Consider the following 21,758-nt stretch of genomic DNA (forward strand, 5'->3'; position numbering starts at 1 on the left):
CAGCACAGTCAGTGATTTTCATATAGAGCGCTATATGGCAACATAAAAACCTAAACAGCCTACTTACAAACTTAGAGCTACTTAAACCTAACTAACCTAAGGATATCACACACATCCATGCCCGAGGCAGGATTCGAACCTGCGACAGTAGCGGTCGCGCGGATCCAGACTGTAGCGCCTAGATCCGCTCGGCCACTCCGGCCGGCAGTTGTTCGTCCATACATGATCTGGTAATGATAATTTTTGTTACGTTCTCTCAAAATAATATACGTGTTTTGGCAACATTCGAAATCCATTGAAGGTGTTGACGTTTATATGACTGATAGAGCAGATAAAGAAGCACTAACGTCGCATCTTCAAATGAAAATCTGATTGTTCGACTGAAATATAGAACATGCAGTCACGAACAACAAACACTGAGCAAATATTAACAAAGCAATGTAATTAAGAACGGAGAGATCCGGTCCTGATTTTGTAGCAACGGTAAAAATGTATTGATAATAACATCTAAAACAAGAGATGCTAGCAAAACTTACAACGTTTACTACGGTAGCACATTAGAGAAACCTTTTGCAAAGGATACAGACGATGAACAGTGGTATTTACATCGCCGTTCAAGTAAGAAATTTACACCGTAAGTTTGTTGTGAAAGCAGTAGATTACAAGGTGAATGTAGACTAATAGGATACCAAATCAAAATTTTTATTTCGGCAGCAGTATAATGCTATGCTGACGCCATTCAGCCATCGTCCATATCTGCTAGGTTATACAGAATTAAGCATTCCGATGTCGAAAATGAATTTAAACTGCAGTTAATTTTGATGTAAAATACGATGAAGTGTGTTCCTCTGCTAATACGATACTCACCTAAATCCCTACACCATCAAAGTCCAGAAATAGTAGAAAATAGTACTAATCAGTTCCATTTACAAAACTACTAGTAGGAAAGCTGTGATAAATTGTGAACGTGTATCCCTAATGTCTGTCTGGCGCAGAACCCAAGAAAGCTTTCTAAACTAGTGGATGAGGCCATATTGTGAAAATAAAGGTTCTTCTCTTAAACAATCATTAAACATACAGGAACATTGTTCACATTGAAATAAATTTCCTTTCACCTAGTAGGTATGGCAGTCTGCGCGTTAGTGAATAGGCAGGTTCCAGAAGTTATTTGGTGAGATACCTCGTCCTTCCCGAACTAAGCAATTCTGATGGGGCTTTCGTCTGTAAAAGATTACTGCCACCAAAACGAACAAAGACAACTAATAAAAAACAGTGCACATTGTAGTTGTATCAATGTAAGGTAATGAAAACAAGAAGTAGAGAGGTGCTACGTATTCCATGGCATACCCTGAGCACTGAGCTATCGTCTATACACTAACCTGAGAAAGCTCAAGGACTACCTCCTTAATAGCGTGTTAATTGAACTTTGGACAGCAGTACAGCAGCAGTTCTGCATTGCATGGATTCCAAAAGTCCTTGGAAAGTTTCCGAAGATACATGGCTCGGGTCACGTAATTCGTCTAAATTACGAACCAGTGGTTTGTGGCAGCAGAGCTGGGGGCCGTTAGCTGCCCAGATGTGTTCCATCAAGTTCAGATCAGGCAGTGTGGTGGCCAAAATGTCAATGTGAGTTCAGTTCTACGCTCCTCAAACCACTGTAGCACCATTCCAGCCTGATGACAGGGACAGTTATTCTGCTGCTAGAAGATGCGATCGACCTCGGCGGTGGGGATGCACACCAGGCACGAGGTGGTGCACCTGCTCTACAGCAATTTTCAGGTAGTCAACAGCTGCCGTGATGCGCCTTTGGTTGCTATCTCACGTCCGATGGAAGCAAAGTTGAATGTCCTCCATTCCATAATAATGACCAATCGTCCTGTATACAATACGCGGTATACGTTTCGCGCAGCAGCTCTCCTGGATGATGACTTATCTCGACAGGATCATCGACGTGGTGTAACAAGAAACGACATTCGTCCGACCAGGTGACACTTTTTCATTGATCCAAGGTCCTGTCTCAATGATGTCATTCCCACTACAGTCGTGATTGAAGCTGATGGGTCAACGTAGCTACATGCAGGGACCATCGGCTAAGGAGTCCAATGTTCATCATGTGTGGTGAACGTTGTGCTCCAAAACACAGTTCCTGCTTCAGGATTGTACTCAGTCGTCAGATTTGCTAAAATTAGCCACCTATCCTACATTACAGAGTGTAAAATCCTCCGACGTCTACGTACCGTGATGAGGTGTGGACGTCCATCACCTTGTCGCTTATTCGTGGTTTCACCTTCCTTCAACCACTTTTAAAGATGCTTACGAAAGTAGCACCCGGACAGCCGACCAGGTTCGCAGTGTTCGAACTAATATGTCCCAGCCTTCGTCAAAGTCATTTATATGACTGTATCTCCACATTTGGGATCTTTATCGTCGCTATAATGATTCCACATAGTCTCTACTCCTTTTATATACACTCTAACACAAAAAAAGATTCACCACGAAGAAATTATGCTAATGGGACGGATATCAGTAGATAACGATGCAGATGTACAGACAAACAAATGATTATAATTTCTAAAAAATAGGATTATTTATTCAAGAGAAAGAGGTTCACAAATAGAGCAAGTCAGTAAAGCGTTGCTCCACATCGGGCCCTTATTCAAGCAGTTATTCTGCTTTGCATTAATTAACAGGGTTGTTGTATGTCCTCGTGAGAGATATCGTGCGAAAGTCTGGCCAAATTTTCCTCAGATTGTCAAAATCCCTATCTTATAGAAGGGCCCTGCCCATAATGCTCCAAACGCCCTCAGTTGGGGAGAGATCTGGTAACGTTACTAGGTAGGGTACGGTTTGGCAAGCTCGAAGACAAACGGTAGAAACATTCGCAGTGTGAGGACGGGCATTATCTTGTTGGAATGTAAGCCTTGGACGACTTGTCGTAAAGGGTAACAAGATGGGTCGTACACTAAAGTCTACGTACCGCTGTGCTGTAAGGGTGCTACGGATGACAACAAAAGGGGTTCTGCTATGAAATGAAATGGCGCCCCAGACCATCTTTCCTGGCTGTCTAACTATACGACGGGCGACAGTCAGATTGTTATCCCACCGTTGTCCAGGGCGTCTCTAGACACATCTTCGCCCTGGAATCTCATTCACTGGACTAGAACTGTCTTCAGTGATGAGCCCCACCTCGAAATGAGCCCCGATGACTTGCCTTGAGGCGTCCCCGACTTCAATCCCGATCAACTAATTCCTTTGTGGTTCGTTTTTTTTAATTTCTTTTGTTTTTTATTAGAGATCACATTCCTTACTGCCTCATGTCCCCGGAACGCCTTAAAGCTCCATTCAACCTAGCGGTGAACAGTGGTCATATTGTTTTGATTTATCAGAGCAACCGAGCGGTTCTAGGCGCTTCAGTCCGGAACCGCGCGCCCGCTACGGTCGCAGGTTCGACTTCTGCCTCGGGCATGGATGTGTGTGATGTCCTTAGATTAGTTAGGTTTAAGTAGTTATAAGTTCTTGGGGACTGATGACCTCAGATGTTAAGTCCCATAGGGCTCAGAGCCATTTGAACCATTTGAATATCAGAGCAAACATAGATATTGACATCTACGTAACAAACACGCAACATACAAAAGCTGACTTACCTTTTTTCACGTACATTACGGATGATTTATTTTGTCATACCTCTCAAACGTGGCTTGACTGAGAAGACGCGCTTTGTGTTAAGATGTTCATCACGAAATGTGAAATTTTAAAAGACTGCAGAAAAAATTCAGTGTACCTTGTGACTGCCACGGCACGCTGATATGAGGTATGGCACAGGGTTTCAAGCATGGAGACAATTTAAGCCGTTTGCTAGGGTAGCGACTAATCCTGCACTGACTTTTCGTACAAACGCGCAGTGAGAATGCTCGTAAGTCTTCCCGGTTGGCGGGTTCTGGCAGCCTCGCTGCAGAAGTTCGTGGCGGTGGACATGTGCGGCAGAGGCGGTTTCCCGCGGAAGGCCTAAATCGCCTGTGCTGTGTACCTGCAGTGGTGAAAGGGGCAAAGGATTAGTGGCGCTTCCTGGCTGGAAACATGCCCCGGCCCCTCCCCGCCACGGAGTGAAGGCTTACGGCTTTCCGCGTTGTTACCGACACGCTCCCGCAAACGCATTGCACCCGCAGCATCACAGGCGTAATCGTCTTACATGCGACTCAAAACTTTGCAGACGCTATGTTGAATGGACAGCTGAATAGGAGGCACACGTATTCAGTGGAATCGTCACTCTTTCAATGTGTGTGTGTGTGTGTGTGTGTGTGTGTGTGTGTGTGTGTGTGTGTGTGTGTGTGCAGGTGTCTCCAGGTTTAGTGACTGTGAACCATAGCATGTATGTACATAATCAGCAACCAACCATGATTTTCTCATATCTCATTTCATCCTGTAGTGACGACTATTGATTTGCTAACATAGCGAGAAGCGTCTGAGAAAAAACTTTCTTATTTTTCAATACGTTTAAGACCTTGATGCTCTGTTTCAACAAAATGGTGGTACAGCACACACTTCCACAATATTAATGAAGTGCTGAGATACACGACCCCTGGGAAGCTTACCTGGCTACTCGGGAATGTGAACGTTAAATTTATACATTTTAGCCTTATACTACGGACGATCTCAAAACAGTAATTCAAGAGGGAGTACCAACTGTTACATATCACATGACATGTCAGGTGGTAAGAATCTTTAAAGGTCACTGACATCAGTGGATATCACTCATAAGACTTAGAGCTGTTTATAGTACGTTGTACTCGAGACTAGTGGAGACACACACAGAGAGAGAGAGAGAGAGAGAGAGACAGACAGACAGACAGACAGACAGACAGAGAGAGAGGGATTGGGTGTTCAATTTAGTTGTAGTGGTTCGTAATTCTTTTCTGTACTTGAAGTTTTGGGGCACAATATTGTTTCCCCAGCTATGAGTGAACTATCTGTGATCGTTATTAGAAAGACTGAGCATGTGTTTGTTTGTACCGGGTCTCCCAGGACAAATGGTCAAATTTCAAGTAGATAACAGGAACGCTCTTTTGAAGCAAGCAGCTTCTTATCGGCATTTGCCCAATTCCGAATGGTTTCCGAGACAGAACTTATTTAATGTTCGATTCGCACATTTATGTGTCTTGCCCAGCCAACAACATTGACGTTTTATTCTAGTTCAGTCTACCTCTTTCCTTTCAGCCTCTTTTCCCCGGATGGTTCAAATGGCTCTGAGCACTATGGGACTTAACTTCTGTGGTTATCAGTCCCCTAGAACTTAGAACTACTTAAAAGTAACTAACCTAAGGAGATCACACACATCCATGCCCGAGGCAGGATTCGAACCTGCGAACGTAGCAGTCGCGCGGTTCCAAACTGAAGCGCCTAGAACCGCTCGGCCACTCCGTCAGGATTCTTTGGATGTCTTTCTGTCAGTAACTAGCCTGTTGAACGTGCAGTATGATACAGTATGTTGTAAGTGACGTAGTGTAACGTGACTTGTACGACAATGCCTAGAATGGAATGTTTCAAAAATACGTATTTTCAGTTGATACTTTGCAAAACGCTTGTTGTAATGTTTACTAACTGTTGAGCCTGTGTACATGTGTAAACCTGACAGTTACTGAATAATACAGAAAATAAATAACTATGTGCATTAAATTTGTTGTATCTCGGAAACATTTCGGAATACTGTTTATGTCCATTCGAAAGTTTTTGCTTTAAATGATCTTTCCCATCACATCGCTGAATTCTGACTATTCCCCCAGAGCTATCCCGCATACGGTTGCTTACTGTGATGCGGAAGTCTCACTCAACTTAGTAGCGCTTGTTAGTAAAGCAGAACAGCTGATTCGTGAAATATCCATAAACACAGCATCAATTGTATGTGATACGTATCGCGTTTCGACGCTACCAGTGCAAGAGACTTGAATCTATAGGATGGAACCATTCAGCTAAGCATTCTCTCACGTCTACAGACGCATACTCCACAGGGACACGTAAAAATCTTTGCAATTATTGTCGCCATGCTTCCAACTTAACAACTGTAGGTACAATGATCGTATGATAAAACACTCGTGCAGTTCTTTAACAGTAAAATATTAGCGAAGAAAGGGGAAAACTTGATGTTTCCTGTGAAGTGTGAGTATAATGGAATATGCTCTTGGTACGAGACAATTGTGATAAACATCAGCAACCACACGCCCAGGGTACTCGGAAATAAATCATGGAAATGTATGAAATACTCGAAGTTATGTATTATTGTTGCCACAGATAAGTAACTTTCTGAAACCTTTCGTTAGCGTTGTAAGGAAAGTGATGCAATGTGCTATATACGACACAGGACAGAATTTATGAAAAACTGCGAAAGAAGGTACCAAAACAGAAATAGTGAAAAACTGAATTTTTTTGGCTCAGCCAACGAGATGAGAATTAATGAGACGTTTGTCCAGTAATTGCAGAGTGTAAACCTGACGAACAGTACTGCGACTGAGTTATTCTTGCCTACGTCAATTGTTCCTAGAACTGTTATCTTCACTCTCAAAATATATGCGATGCTTTTAATTTCTAAACCCTTCATGAGTCACCTTTATCATTAGATCTGTGTGCAATTCAGTTGTTGTCTATGTTCGTTCATTTACTTGCCAAATTAATTTTGTAATTTTTGCTGGTAATATTTGGAACAGAATATCGTTTCTGCAAACCTATGAGGGCATCCACCAATGGTCCCTTGCTTCGATTTCTTGATAATAAAAATTAATATTATGATGCCGATAAAGTTCCTCCCACTTTCCGCACGAACGGTATTACATAAAATGGCAGACTAGTGAACTATTAAACATAAAATGTTTATAAATATTTGTATTTTTCAGCCTGGAGCTGTAGATACTCAGCGCTATGAGTTAAACAATGTATCAAGTGATTTTTGTGCAGGAACAAACTTGCCACCTGACACTCAATGAGACGAACGTGGTAGGATCTGAGAACACAGTCCTGCACTTAAGGGGAGGATACCGTTCTGCGAAAAGCCGTAAGACGACAACGTTTAACACTTAGGGAGACAGGTACCCGTAGTTTCGTTGAGCTTGCGGAAAATCGCTGTACGTATATATATAATGGTGCCACCAAGACACTGACACAGATACAAGAGAAATGTTCCGAACGTTTACGACGTAATTATATCTCGTCTTAACCAATTTAGCGTACAACGGTTTGGTTGCGTTGGATGTAGCCTACGACTGATCAATAAAACTGTCGTTGCTTTAGCGGTTCACTACTGCCTTTGTAGCGATACTGTATATATATTTTCAGATTCGATACCAGAAATGTGATGCAGATTTGTTCACAATAAAATATGTTGAAATTACTGTATTTCTCGCAATTTTAGAATACATGTTAAGCTTTAGAGTGCTTCTGTAGTTGTGTTTGAGGCACCAGTCCCATCGACATGATAGATGTTATGTCCGCATTTATCGTCCGCCACCTAGACCACCACATCGACTGTTGATAAGTCTACATTCATAAAGCTGAACTACTTCTCTTTAATGCAAAATCACGTTTACATTTATTTAGTTTTAATTTATGAATAAAATGAGAAAGGTAGTGATTTAAAAAAATCGTATAATCTGCGGTATGGCACCGTTTACTTTTAAACTCGCATGAATTACTCACGCTGAGTTTGAACCAGTGCGATTACATTCTGGAAGATTGCCTTTATTGCGATCTTGCCGATATGACCTATCTGATGGCGTGACCAATTTCAAAATTCAGTGTACAAATAACCAATCCTATTCTTGTTAAATGTAAAACGGACAACGTTACCAAATGACGCTGGTTTGACTTTAAAAATACACTGGCTTGGGCTCGATCGTTTGATCACCAGATAAACCACAGAGCACTTCGTTAACAGGTGCTTGTAGAATTTAAGTTCCTTTGAAATGCTACCGATGACAAAGAGGAAACTAATTATTATTAATTATGAATGCTAAAATGCAGAACAATCTTATTATTATTATTATTATTATTATTACTCAGCAAATAATCAACGATAGAATGAATAATAGAATAACTCTGGTGTGCATATTGATAACTTATATCCTTCAAATACGAGCTCTATAAGAAGACAGACAAAAATCGTCGGTGTTATAATATTGGTAATAATCTAATTATGGAGAGGAGTTCACAGTAGCGTCATACAGATAGTCTTGGGATGATGGTTGTCTCTAGAATGGTCGTACAACTAAGTAAAATGTTTCCTTTTTCTCAGTTTTTACGTGACAATCTGTTTCTATATACACTGAAATACGCACACATACACATATTGATATTACAATGCCCTCTTTCTCTACCGCTTGCCACATCAAAGCAGGTAAAGAATCAAGCATGCACAGACCACGAAATATCCAACCCGAAAACTTCATGAATTATTTAAATATGTTTATATTTGTGAGCACTAGATAAGATTCCTATAAAGAAAGTTCATTACCACTTTACGAATCCTTAGCCATCTTTGACGTCTTTCCCAATAGCTTTTCCAGACGTTATTTCATGAGAGTTGGGGAGAGTGCAAAGCAATACCATTGAAGTGGGTCAGAACCTGTTCTAATCCACTACTCATGTTTTTTGAATACATATGCTATGCTATCAAAATATGAGTCAGCTTACATATGTTTCTGGATGGAGTCCGTCTTTAGCAAAACACAATTTTGTTTTTTATCCCATACAAGGTTCACTGCAGCTGCAGCATCATCAGTGGACTTTTATTTTATGGCTTTTTACCACATGGTGTGGTTTCCAGAGGTATTATGTTTTTATAGTGTATCTTTTCCTTCACAATTTGTCATGTTTTCTTTTTTCCTCATCTTCTTCACTGTGAGGTTGCATATATTGAGCTGTGACCGTGACAGTTCAGAAGTCTAAATGAAATGAAGTAATTTCACTTCTGAAAGCTAAATCAGGTAATTTTATCATTGAATGCAATGTTGTCAACGAATTGTTTGATGACATTGTCACTGATTGGAATTACAAGATTAATGCCGTTCCCAAGAACCCTGACAAAAGGTTTAGGGAGTTAATAGTCGGCTCTTCTGGAAAGTCCTGTAGCTCAATTTGACAACTGGCAGACGAAGGAACACCATTTTTTTGTAATATACTTTAAAATCCAACGTTGAAGATACGTGCCATAACACACTGAAGAGCCAAAGAACCTGGTACACCTGCCTAATATTGTGTAGCCCCCCGCGAAAGCGCAGAAGTGCCGCAACGCGACGTGACGTGGACTCCACTGTCTGAAGTAGTGCTGGAGTCACTCTGTAGCAATTTTGGGGTGTCGTATTGTCCTGCTGGAATTACCCAAATCCGTTGGACTATACAATGGACATGAATGGATGCAGATGATTAGACAGGATGCTTACGTACTTGCCAGCGTCATATCTAGACATATCACGGGTCCCATATCACTCCAACTGCACACCCCCATACAATTACAGAGGCTCCACCAGCTTGAACAGACCCTCTGCTGACATGCAGGGTCCATGGATTCATGAGGTTGTCTCCATATCCGTATACGTCCTTCTGCTCGATGCATTTTGGAGCGAGAGTCGTCCGATCAGGCAACATGTTTCCAGTCATCAACTGTCCAATGTCGATGTTGACGGGCCCAGGAGAGGTGTAAAGCTCTGTGTCGTGCAATCATCAATAGTACAGGAGTGGACCTTCGGCTCCTAAAGCCCATATCGATGATGTTTCGTTGAATGTTTCGCACGATGACACTTGTAGATGGCGCAGCATTGAAATATGCAGCAATTTGCGGAAGGTTTGCACTTCTGTCACGTTAAACGATTCTCTTCAGTTCCTTGCAGAATCTTTTTTCGGCCGCAGCGATGTCGGAGATTTGATGTTTTACCGGATTCCTGACATTCACGGTACTTTCGTGAAATGGTCGTAAGGAAAAGTCTCCACTTCATCGCTACCTCGGAGATGCTGTGTCCCAAACTCGTGCGCCGACTATAATACCACGTTTACATTCACTTAAATCTTGATAACCTGCCATTGTAGCAGCAGTAACCGGTCTAACAACTGCGCCAGACACTTGGTGTCTTATAGAGGCTTTGCCGACTGCAGCGCCGTAATCTGCCTGTTTCCATATATCTGTATTTGAATACGCGTGCCTTTACCAGTTCCTTTCGCACTTCAGTGTAGTAAGAGATCTCTCTCACACACACACACACACACACACACACACACATACACACACAATAAAAGTATGTAGGAAAAACTGGCTTCATTCACACCCTGTGTGGTCCTTTTTTTTTTTAATTACTCGTGGGGGCATTACGCTCGGTCAGTAGACGTTGCAAACTGCAGTGCCACGCTTACAAATACAAGTAGTGTTTTTCCTGTCTTTGATAGAGTTCATACTTCCTATAGCTCGATTCCCTCAAGAGCCAGAAATGTCACGTAAGTAGTCCAATCGCTGGTGGAAAATGATTCTACAGAAGCTAAAATAAATAGTATAACGTATCAAAATATGCACATTATGTGACTGAAGATTATTTCCTTAAATATAACTCATGAGCATGTAATACGAGGACTATTCGTTTATTATGGTCTGATTGATCGTGAAATGGAAACCCCAGGGAGGATCGAAAATGTTTTATTCGGGACAGTCTGGGTTGTACGGTGAATAAAGAAACACTTCCCATCGAAGACGTTGCAGGAGCGTCTTCATTACCCCTGCAGTATGCGGCCGACAATTGAATAGTTACGTTATGTGGGCTGCATGAAATCAGGCGAAATCTCTCAGCAGACACTCCTGTTTAGCGGGAGACACTATTTTCTAGGCGTCTTCAGGTGCTCACTGGGTGCTCAGAACAGAAACGAACGACTTAACAGTTTAGACGGGCATATTGGAGTCACTACCCAACACATCTGTGCAAAGCTTCATCGGATTTTCACTGTGGTTTCCAGTTCACGTCCGATCGGACCTTTATAGACGAAAAGCTCTTGTGCATTCATTGTTACTGCCTATAACGTATAAAATTAAGATAACGTGACCTCCTATTGTTACTTCGTGAAATTCATACGAACACCATCTGTTTGCTTGTTGTCCCTTTTGAATAGGATGTTTATCTGCATTCGAAAAAATTGCATAATTTGACTCAACTGACTATCTTTCTTTCATGCACACAGCAACTCCAGCGGCACGTACCTGTGTTCCTGCTCGGAGGGATACTTCGGGATGAACTGCGAGCACTTCAACCCATGTTCCAGTTCGCCATGCCAGCACGGTTCTGTCTGCGTCAATATTGACAACTCCAAGTACAAATGTAACTGCGTTTCTGGATACACTGGTAAATACATACAGCTGTTCTTATTATATACTTTGTCCTATCATTACTTCATATAGCTACATCACTTGCTTGTTTACTGATATGCTATGAAGCAACAAAAAACGTTAACTGAACCGGAAGACATAAGTTTACATTTGCTCCTGTGTTACATATTAGGGCTACAACTTTGCTTCCACCGTTTTGCAATAAGTGGCAATAGCGGCAAGTGGTGGTAGAGGTGGTCGGTCATAAAAGTCATACAATTAACTCAGTCGTTTGTAAGTATATCGCCATTAAAACATTAGATTTGTAATTTGTGTCATGAAGTTATTCTCGATTAAATATGTAAACTAACGAGCCCATTTGATTTCTTTTGTGGAAAGTTTTAATTGTCGGATTTAATATGGACAATCTGCCGCTGAGGCTCAAAAAGGCTGGTTAAGACCTATGGCAAGGCTTCTGTTATTGAAAGAACGTGCAGAGAATACTTTCAATGCTTCGAGAACGGTGGTTTTGACGTCGAAGCCCGATATCGCGGTGGAAGGAAAGTTTTTGAAGCTGCTCAAACCGACGGAAATAATCACAAGATATCGTTATGGAAAGTAGTTGATGCATTTGAGCAAATCACTGAAAGACAAACGGCCTGAATACAGCGATAGACATGAGAAGGTCACTTTACACTGTTACAGTACTCGGCCCCAACCCGTCAAAACATACTTGGAAACGTTGAAATGGGAAGTCCTGCGCCACCCGCCATATTCTCCAGACATTGTCCCTTCCACCGTCTTTTTCGATCAATGGCGCAGGGTCTGGCTGACCAGCACTTCCAGTCAAGTACAAAATTGATAGATTTCTTGGATCTCCTCAAAAGAAGCCGAATTCTTCTGCCGCGGGATCCGTATGCTCCCCGAAAGATGCGAGAAAGTACTGGCCAGCGATCGACAATATTTCGAATCGTAATTTTTTAGCAATAAAGCCTCGACCTACGAGAGAAAACGGTGGAAGCAAAGTTGAAGACCTAATAGAATTTTCTTTCCTCATTCAAAAAATATAGCATAATTAGGGGGCAATGTACCGGTGACGATGATGTAACAGAACGTCCTGGAGTGGTTTCTAGTTCTTTAGAGATTACTGTGTGCAGCGTGTTTTAGAATTTGATGTCGATGAATGGATAGCACACACAGCTTTGAGATTCAAGTCAAAAACACCAGACTCGGTGGCTGTATTACAGTTTCACCTGCAATTATATCACGAAGAAATAATATGACAGTCTTTGGCCAACAGGCTCTGACTATATACAATGTTTCTGTTTCCGCAGTTTTTACATCAGGACCTTTATGTTGTCTGACAACGTGCAAATAACAGAATGCTGTTTTCCGAACATTTAATTTTTATCTATATTTCAGAAGTTTCATGACTCTCCTACAGCTGTCTAAAATATAGAGGTAGTTAAATTTGTGTGTAATCTGAAGATCCTAGGATGCAACCAATAATTTAAGGACTCTATGCACATATGACAGAAGTTATTCTAGATATTAATATTCTGAGAGTCACTACTTCAGAAATATAGAGTTTTCATGGGTTTCTGCGAAGTGGCTTTTAAATATAACAAATGAGGAAAAAAGGCCTAAGAGTTCTGACAGTATAATGAACATGTAATGCAACTATGACTCTTCAAATACACTGTTTTCCCACAACAGGTGTTCATTGTTGTGACAGGGATGATTTTAAGATAGTAATTAAGAAATTAATCTCTTGACAGGGTGCACAGAAGCGAAGGGTGTCCAGACAGATATTCAAAAAGTTTATGGTTTAAGGGCGGGTTACTTTTGTCACGAAACAAATATATTAATATGTGAAAAATTCCGTGTAGGGTATGATAATTTCGCAATTAAATAAAAGCCACATGTGATAGGATGACCTGTTGTCACGACAGAAAGGCCTTGATCATTTGATTAACTTAACAAATAGAACACCAACATGCCGCTGTCATGCAAGAGTTTGAGGAATGGGTACCCAGAAGTACATTCACAGCTCACTGGCAGTTCATTGATGCTCATACTGATGAAAGCCGTCTGAACTTTGGAACGTTAATTTTAGATGACGATGTGATCACACACACGTGAGGATAATACTGACAACCTTAAGAAACGGATAGCTAGTTTCAAATCTTCCATAGTTCTCCTGAAGAAGGCCCACATTAAGAACGTTCCAAAACTGCGCTTATGACTCACGTCAAGGAAAAGGTACGCAGTATTGTATTAGACGATCACAGACCGAAGGTTTACGGCATGGCAAAAGCTGTTGACATGCGCTATGAGATAAATTTCAGTGAAATGCGTACTTCTGACCGAAAGAAAATGTGAAACGAAATTTTTCAGTGATGTCTGAACCATTTTAAACCGATTTTGTGGACCATTAGACATTGTGATATTGTGAATAGGAGGCGGCTACATCAGTTAACGGCAGAAGTAAGCTTCAATCAAAGCAACAGGTAAAAGCCAGTGGCCCTACATAACAAAAGGCAAAGTCTATTTCATCTGTCGCAACAATTACGGCCAGCGGTTCTCGGGAGTAAAAAGTATTTTTCTTATTACTTACCTTGAAAATGGTAAAAAGAATAACTGGTTTATACTTCACAAGCCTTCTAGGCCAACTGGATGGAAATATAGGTTAAGTGAGGCCAGTGTTAAAGTCCACAAAGCTGCCTTACCAGTAACATTCGACGTACTAATAGATGTAACATTCTGACTAGTTCCAAGTGTTCTAGCAATTCATTAGATTTGGAATAAACGTTCCGTCTGTATGTCTCAACATGCCAAACAAAAGGAGAGTTTTAACTTGTTGGCTTACGGCATCTCAAATGACTTATACTTTGTTTGATGGGTTTTCTAGCTACGTACGTTGGTGTTGGTTGAATATTTACGATTTTCTATATTTCGTTATAAGTTCATAAAATCTCAGGCTTGAAAGAAGGTTTTTCTAAGGTATGTAGTGTCCAACAAAATCTGTGTTCTTGCTAATTATTTTTATTAGTTTAAAGTTCAGTATCTGACTGTAAATTATAGAAGTAACTGGCAGCAACGAATTTCCAAAATATAAACGCTTCATCTGATTTTATCGATCGCCGTGTCTTTAGACAGATATTAGTGGAAACCTGAATTGGTATGAATTACAGGCATGTAACTTGAATAGTATATGAGTTATTGGAGGTTAAAGTGGCTGATTACTATCGTCGGGTCCGGCCATAAGTACTCCACAGTTACACGAAAAAACGGTAGCAGCATGCTTATAAATACATTTATTCATCTATGTCTTTGTTTATATCCGATATATGCTATTCATGAAGAAATTGGTTAAATATTTACTGTGGTTTAGAAAGCACAGACACATTAGGCTACTAGCCTACCTTTTGTTCTATTCCTATGATATTTGTTTATGTATCTAATATTGTGTGTTAGAGCGTGTTTATGGTCCAGGTGTAGGAATATTTATTTAATTTCAAGTTATTTAAATGTAACTCTAGTATTTCGTATGTGTTTAAATATGTTTGTGAGTGTACGTTGGATTGAATACATGGCGCGAGCGCTCTAGCCAATCACAGCGCTCGTGAACGGGGAGACTGGATGGAAGCGAGATCGGGAGAGGAGGACACGCGGAGTTCCGGCAGTGCGGCAGTTCTGGGGTTGCTGCACAGGACACGGGAAGGAGTGCTGGACGTGACGGCGCGACGGACGCTCGGTCGCGTCAAAGACTTAGAGAGTGTGGAGCGGTCTGCGCGTGGTCGCGGCAGATAGAAATACTTTGGAGGGCCGACTTGTGAACTTGTGAGATTTCCGCAGCTTCTACAGCGAAGACGTAGGGTGCGTTTAGAAGTGAATATCTCGCGAGCTGTGTTGTTGTTATTAACTAATTACGAGCTGTAGGAATCTATTGTTTCCCTGTTATTCAACTTATATTTTATTTAATTTCTGGACCATCGACACCAATAAGTGTTTTGCAGAAATATACCACAGTTAGAAAAGTACTTCTACTATCGTACTCATCATTTAAAGTCGCTAAGACAGTACCTGCAGATTTTATTTAATTGCAGTCTTTCATTTATAAATTTATGTTACATTCATAATTCGCAATTGCCGAGTGATAGAAACCTTCGACCATTCGATTCATGTGTGTATTCTTATCGTATACTGTAGACTTAGCAGTAATGCGGCAACTATGTATCCCAGCCCCTACACAACGAAACCAGCCAAAACTTTTAATACTGGATCTCTGACTCTGAGGGTGCGTAGTTATTTGAAAGCCCGCAGTACTGCTGTCGGGTGTCCAGCGGGATGCAGTCATTTCCGTAACACGGTATTTCGACAGTCTACCTTGCCGTCATTTTCAGGTGATTCCTGTAGAACGATTATCGTTGACGCTGAAATCGGACGCTCCATTGGCAAGCTTTCCTTGCTTGGCGGGTTGAGCAGTTTAAGTATAAATTTACTGTTCCTCCGTTCCTGTGATGAATATGGAAGCCTTACCTATATGAATCTGCCAGGGTTAATGTGGTGCTTATGTCCTGTGTCTGCAGTGAAAATTATTCTAACAGCAGGTCAGGCCAACGCGTCGTTGGCCTGTGGTGCGGTTGATTACCCAGTCCACGTACGAGACGGTTGCGAGACTGACACGCCATCTCGTAGAAGGACCTTGCGGTGATCCAAAATCTGTTCTGCACGAGTGGGATGCCAGTGTTCTCGTGCAACAGACAAGTGGAGTACTCCTCAGAAGATAGACCCTAGGCAGTGTGTGTTGCGATGCCTTTCCAAACCACATACATGTACTGGAGATCGAAGGAGACCTGCGTCCCTCAGGGTCCATTCACGTCCGTCGCCCAAACCCTCTCTCCGTCATCGTTATTTTGTACCATCCAACAAGGAGAATAAAAAGTACATACTATAAAATCTCCGCTGACGTCATTCGCCAGAGAACTCGCTACGATTTCTACCGCAACTCTGTTTTCTGATATATATGTGGATGGGAGTTAGCGAGAATTCTCGCATTCTTAGGATAACGCTAGAAATTGAAAGATGTCCTCGCATTGTCCCTGACCAACCCTTCCCACAGCCAGCACAAAGATGGTGTTTGTTTTCAATATATATATCAGAAGAGAGGGTTGCAGTAAAAATCTTATCGAGTTCTCTGTCAAATGACGTTAACGAAGATTTTATAGTTTGTACTTTTTTCTCTTTATTGGATGGTATAAAATAATGATGATAGGGAGACTGTTTGGATGACAGATGTGAATGCACCCTGGGGGACGCAGATCTCCTTCGAACTGCTGTACCTGTATGTAGTTTGGAAAGGCATCGCAACACAGTAACAAAACCCTCGTACTTCTTCCAGTTCCCTTAACTGCATGCAGTGTGTCTCGTGCTACCTCATGTTGCAGGAGAAAGCTTTGCTTGGTCTTGACCTTACACGTCGTGTACATTTGGCAGAGCTATGACAACATGTTCCCATTTTCCACCGAGTGGTCAAAAATGTTGGTCCTGTCACATTACCTCAGCTCAACCTGTTTCTACACAGGTTGTTGAAGGTGGTAAGTATAGCGCTCTCCTACTTACACTCATTTCCCACGTAAATTGAGATGATCACATGGACAAAGATGCAGAGACTGAAGAACAGTTACAACATGTACAGGGATTTATTATGCCAGAGCAAAAGTAGCCCCTGAGGGCCGGAAACCCATATTACATCACAGAGGAGGGGGTTGCCTATGTCCAAGCCGTACCAAAACCACCATGATAAACATCGGCTATTTACATACAAGATAATGGAAACTGACATTCCGAGCACTACTTTCTCCAGGAGGAGCAAAAAGTATCACTACACCAAAACCTGATTGGCTGCAGACAGCTATTTAGGGGCTAGAACCAGCCCCGAAGTTCAGTGCAGTCTGGATGCCAACCTCGTGGATTTTGACCGCCATCAACTGGTGGCTGTCAACAGGGTGCTCCTCCATGTGGAAAACGATGCCAATCCAAGAGTCATCATACCAACTTCCCTGCGGTCCTGGATTCTCTCCGTCTTACATCAATGTCACTAGAGTATTGCCCAGACGAAAACCCTCGCACATCGCCATGTCTTCTGGGTAGGCATGACATCAGACATGGAGCTCTTGTACTGGGGTTGTCCTTCCAATCCTGGCCAGCTGCTTCCCTCCCACGGGAACGCGTCAGTGTGATTTTGAGGGGACCCTTCCTCGGCGCTTACTGGTTATTCGTCACAGATGCCTATTCCCACTTCCCTTTCATTATCTGATGCTCCTGTATCATCACAGAGAATATCATCATGGCCCTCTCAAAATTGAAGGCCAGCCCATCACTTTGGTATCTGACAACAGCCCGCAATTTCGCAGTCAAGAGTTCGCCAAATTCTGCCACAGTAACGGTATCCACCACTTCTTTACCCCTCCTCTCCATCCCCAATCCAACGGAGAGTTGGAGCCCCGTGTTCCCACTTTCAAAACTCAGATGAAGAAGTACACAGATGATCGTTCTCCAGAAGAAGCTCTTATTTTATTTTTCAATACCTACAGGGCCACGCCAGTGGGTGACAAAAGTCCAGCCTAACTCCTCCATGGTCACCAGCCTCGAATCCTACTCCATCTCCTCCTACCGCACGTTAGACTTCGTGCACTGCTCAGCGCTTCCCGATATCTACCTGGCTCCAAGGTGTTGGCTCGAGGTTTTGGGCCCAGGCCCAGCTGGCTTCTGGGGATCATTATCCGGCCCCGTGGGCGACATCTGTTCGACATATGTCTGGACGACAGGGTGGTTTTGCGTCACTGCAACCAACTGCATCCTCGTTGCCTCGAGCAGCCGCAGCCCCAAACACCGGTTCCTCTATCTCTCCCATCGGCGGCCCTTTCCTTGGGGCCTATGTTGATGACATCTCCTCAGTTGGTGTATGTCCTTCCCAGAGATACCGAGCAGCCAGTGTACTGGTCATAAGATTTTGTAAAATTCTTACGACCTCAATCTAGCGTTGAAAATTTTTAAAGTGATTCATCGTATAACACACCATCTACTGTACCTAATAATTCTCAATGAACCATCATCCTCCCTCACCTACAACCCTGTAGATATACGTACACCCGGACTTTCAGTCTGTTAACACACACCCTGGCGATCAGTATCTATATTCAATGTCGCGATATTTGTGTGGAAAACCACTTCCTCTTCCACGGCCCTGTTACATTAACTCAGCTCGCCCTGTTTCTACATGGGTTATAGAAGGTTGTAAATATAGCGCTCTCCGACTTATCCTCATCTCCGACTTAAATTGGGGCGATCACATGGACAAAGCTGGAGAGACTGAGGAACAGTTGTAACATGCATAGGGACTCTCTAAAACCGCATTGGAGTTTCGCTGTAGCAGCAGGGTCAAAAAGGGTGACTCCCTTTGAGATATGACAGTGCCACGAAAATGATTCACTAGTGGCCGTAATCACTAAGAGACATCGCCATGGGATCCAACGCAAGTATGGCGTTGAATGTGAAGACGTGATTCAAAATTGCAGACAGCATTTCTACTGGACTACGTAACACCATAGGTCTGAAAACCCAGTAGATTCGTCTATGATTTTGTACATTTCATACGACCTCAATCTAGTGTTGCATACTTTTAAAGTGATTCGTCACATAGCACACCATCTACTATATATGATAATTCTCAATCAACCATCATTCACCCCCGCCTACAGCCCAGTGGATAACCTCAGACATAGTATCGAGATAGAATGTGCTACAGAATCTGGAGAAATATACAGTGGTAGTATCCGGGAGTTCCAATTGTCGTCTTCATACCACGTTCCCTAGCCGAATCTCTTTCTAAATTCGCTGATTTTGTTATGAGCTTACTCCATCAGCGACGTATACCTGCACTTTCAGTCTGTTAACACACATCCCGGACATCCGCGTGTATATTCAATTTCGCGATATATGTGTGGCACACCACTTCATTCAGATGCAATACCATATCTCCATTTCTAAAGCTTGTATAGTTTTTAACATGGATATTGTTAGCAATACTTGTGTGCCCCTGTAGGACCAAGACTACTTGTGACAGTAACACAGCCAAGGCCATTGTGTTTTTTTAAATAGCTGCTTGCTTATAATACGATTACGTCTTTCTTCTTAACACACACTGGTACCACTCGCAAGGCAAACAAATGAGACGTGTCCATCCATCGCACATTTTCACTCATTATTGTTTAGTGTTGCCAGCATTCAGTTATTGGCGAAGTATTGTACTTAGTAGTAGGGGGTGTGTGACAGATTCACTGTGATCAGCTGGCTTATTTAGTATGTGTACTATGGTCAGTGTTCCGACAAGTGCAAAGAAAATGACTTTGTTCTATCGTAAGGGCTGTATGAATTTGGCATAGAAAATGGCGATAGCTGTGAGGGAATGATATTTTTAAGTAGAAAATTATGTCCCGCCATAAGAATGCCACAGATTTTGATATTTTCGCAGCCACCATATTCAGAAGGGGTATTTCCGATACTTCGCTTATTGTCGAATGTCGTCAGATTGATGTTGCAATCGTAATATTTCATTGTAAGTACAATGACTGCTTCCACATATTTCCCGTCTTTACATGGTTGAGGGAACATCGATCGTGAGGTGTATTGTGTGAATGTAGGCGGTAATAGACTGGTGGAAGATACGTTTGTTGGTTCCCTAGGCATGAGAAACACGTTAGTTGAGTTTGCAGAGTACAAGGATGATTTGGAATATGTTATATCATTTGCAGCGATATTCGTTAAGATATGAGTAGAATTATCAGTTCCTCTACTTTTTGGAGTTTACGCTTAAAAATATTCGCAGGCAAGATAAATTTCTAGTTACTCAGTGGTTTGCAGTACGTTCCACCTCGCTACACCTCGCTAAAGTTTCCGGTTTCTAGAGATATCATTTCCGCACTTTAACTTCGGAATTATAATGTTCGAGCGACCGGTAGCATACTGCTATGTGTTTGAGATCGAGAACTATCTCGAAAATGGTATGATATTCTGGAAATCTATGTAAAAATACTTATATTCTTGTAATCCCAGAGGCTCGAGATGGCTGTGGAAAGTATGGCACCATGCAAACAAGAAGGCAGGAGCTGGACACAGTAACGCTTTTGCGCCGAGAGGAATCAGCCCAGCCCTTTTCTTTCGCTACTGCCTTTTTCCGTATCGTGGCAGGGTCAAGGACGGATTTGGCATCGTTAATTTTAAGGGGTTGCTGGATGCCCTTCCTGCCGCCACCCCATATCCCCCAGGACGGAAATAGTTTACCACAGCTGTCTGCGTCTAGTGTAAATCATGAAAGAGGGCGAATGTGTTGCAATTGTCTGCGAGTCGTGTAACTGAGGCGCAACGTGGGAACCAACTCGGTATTCAGCTAGTGGGATGTGGAAAACCGCCTAAAACCACATCCAGGCTGGCCGGCTTATCGACTCTCATCGTTAATCCGCCAGGCGGACTAGATCCGGGACCAGCGCGTCTATTCGAGACCAGGAAACAGCGCGTTAGCGCTCTCGGCTATCATGTAGAGTTAAGGAACCAGCCCAGCTATTATACACCGCTTTGGAGGGTCACTACTGAGGACGCTCAGATTGCGTATCGGGCCAGCGTATGCCGTGGGCAGTTGATTCGCGAACATTGGCTGTAGTGGATGATCGACCGACCTCATGGGAAACATCTAGTGCTGTGAGAACTATATACGGCGTATGTGCTTATGTTTTTTTGGGGTTCGTCTGATTCGTGGCATATATATGTGTGGCTGGATGTCGATAGCCATATGCAGATTTTGTATAACGCAGGATACGAATTGTGTGTGGTGATTAGCGCGTTTGGAGATTGGTTTCAAGCTGATAACTTCAAGCTTTCCGCGACAGTAGCACAGCAGTGTAATTGAGGAAGTATCTCTGGTGATAGTTTCCGTATTTCATGATCTGTAGACCACTTTTGCAGGGTTTCACTGTCAGTGCAATATCACTGCTGTATGATTAAATGATGATGGCATCCTCTTGGGTAAGATATTCCGGAGGTAAAACAATCCCCCATTCGGATCTCCGGGCGGGGACTACTCAAGAGGACGTCGTTATCAGGAGAAAGAAAACTGGCGTTCTACGGATCGGGGCATGGAATGTCAGATCCCTTAATCGAGCAGGTAGTTTAGAAAATTTAAAAAGGGAAATGGATAGGTTAAGGTTAGATGTAGTGGGAATTTGTGAAGTTCGGTGGCGGGAGGAACAAGACTTTTGGTCAGATGAATACAGGGTTATAAATACAAAATCAAATAGGGGTAACGCAGGAGCAGGTTTAATAATGAATAATAAAATAGGAGTGCGGGTAAGCTACTACAAACAGCATAGTG

General features: G+C 42.4%; 1 protein-coding gene across 2 annotated transcripts in view; it reads left to right on the forward strand.

Annotated features, from left to right (window-relative positions):
* Positions 1-21,758, forward strand: part of LOC126299061 (uncharacterized) — a 1,316,522-nt gene that overhangs the window by 1,019,384 nt on the left and 275,380 nt on the right. For both annotated transcript variants that reach the window (XM_049990731.1, XM_049990732.1), the window contains one exon: positions 11,203-11,363. In XM_049990731.1, coding sequence (XP_049846688.1) covers positions 11,203-11,363 — 161 coding nt within the window. The remainder of the gene's footprint in view (positions 1-11,202; positions 11,364-21,758) is intronic.

Source organism: Schistocerca gregaria, chromosome X (assembly GCF_023897955.1).
Source record: "Schistocerca gregaria isolate iqSchGreg1 chromosome X, iqSchGreg1.2, whole genome shotgun sequence".
Lineage (NCBI taxonomy): Eukaryota > Metazoa > Arthropoda > Insecta > Orthoptera > Acrididae > Schistocerca > Schistocerca gregaria.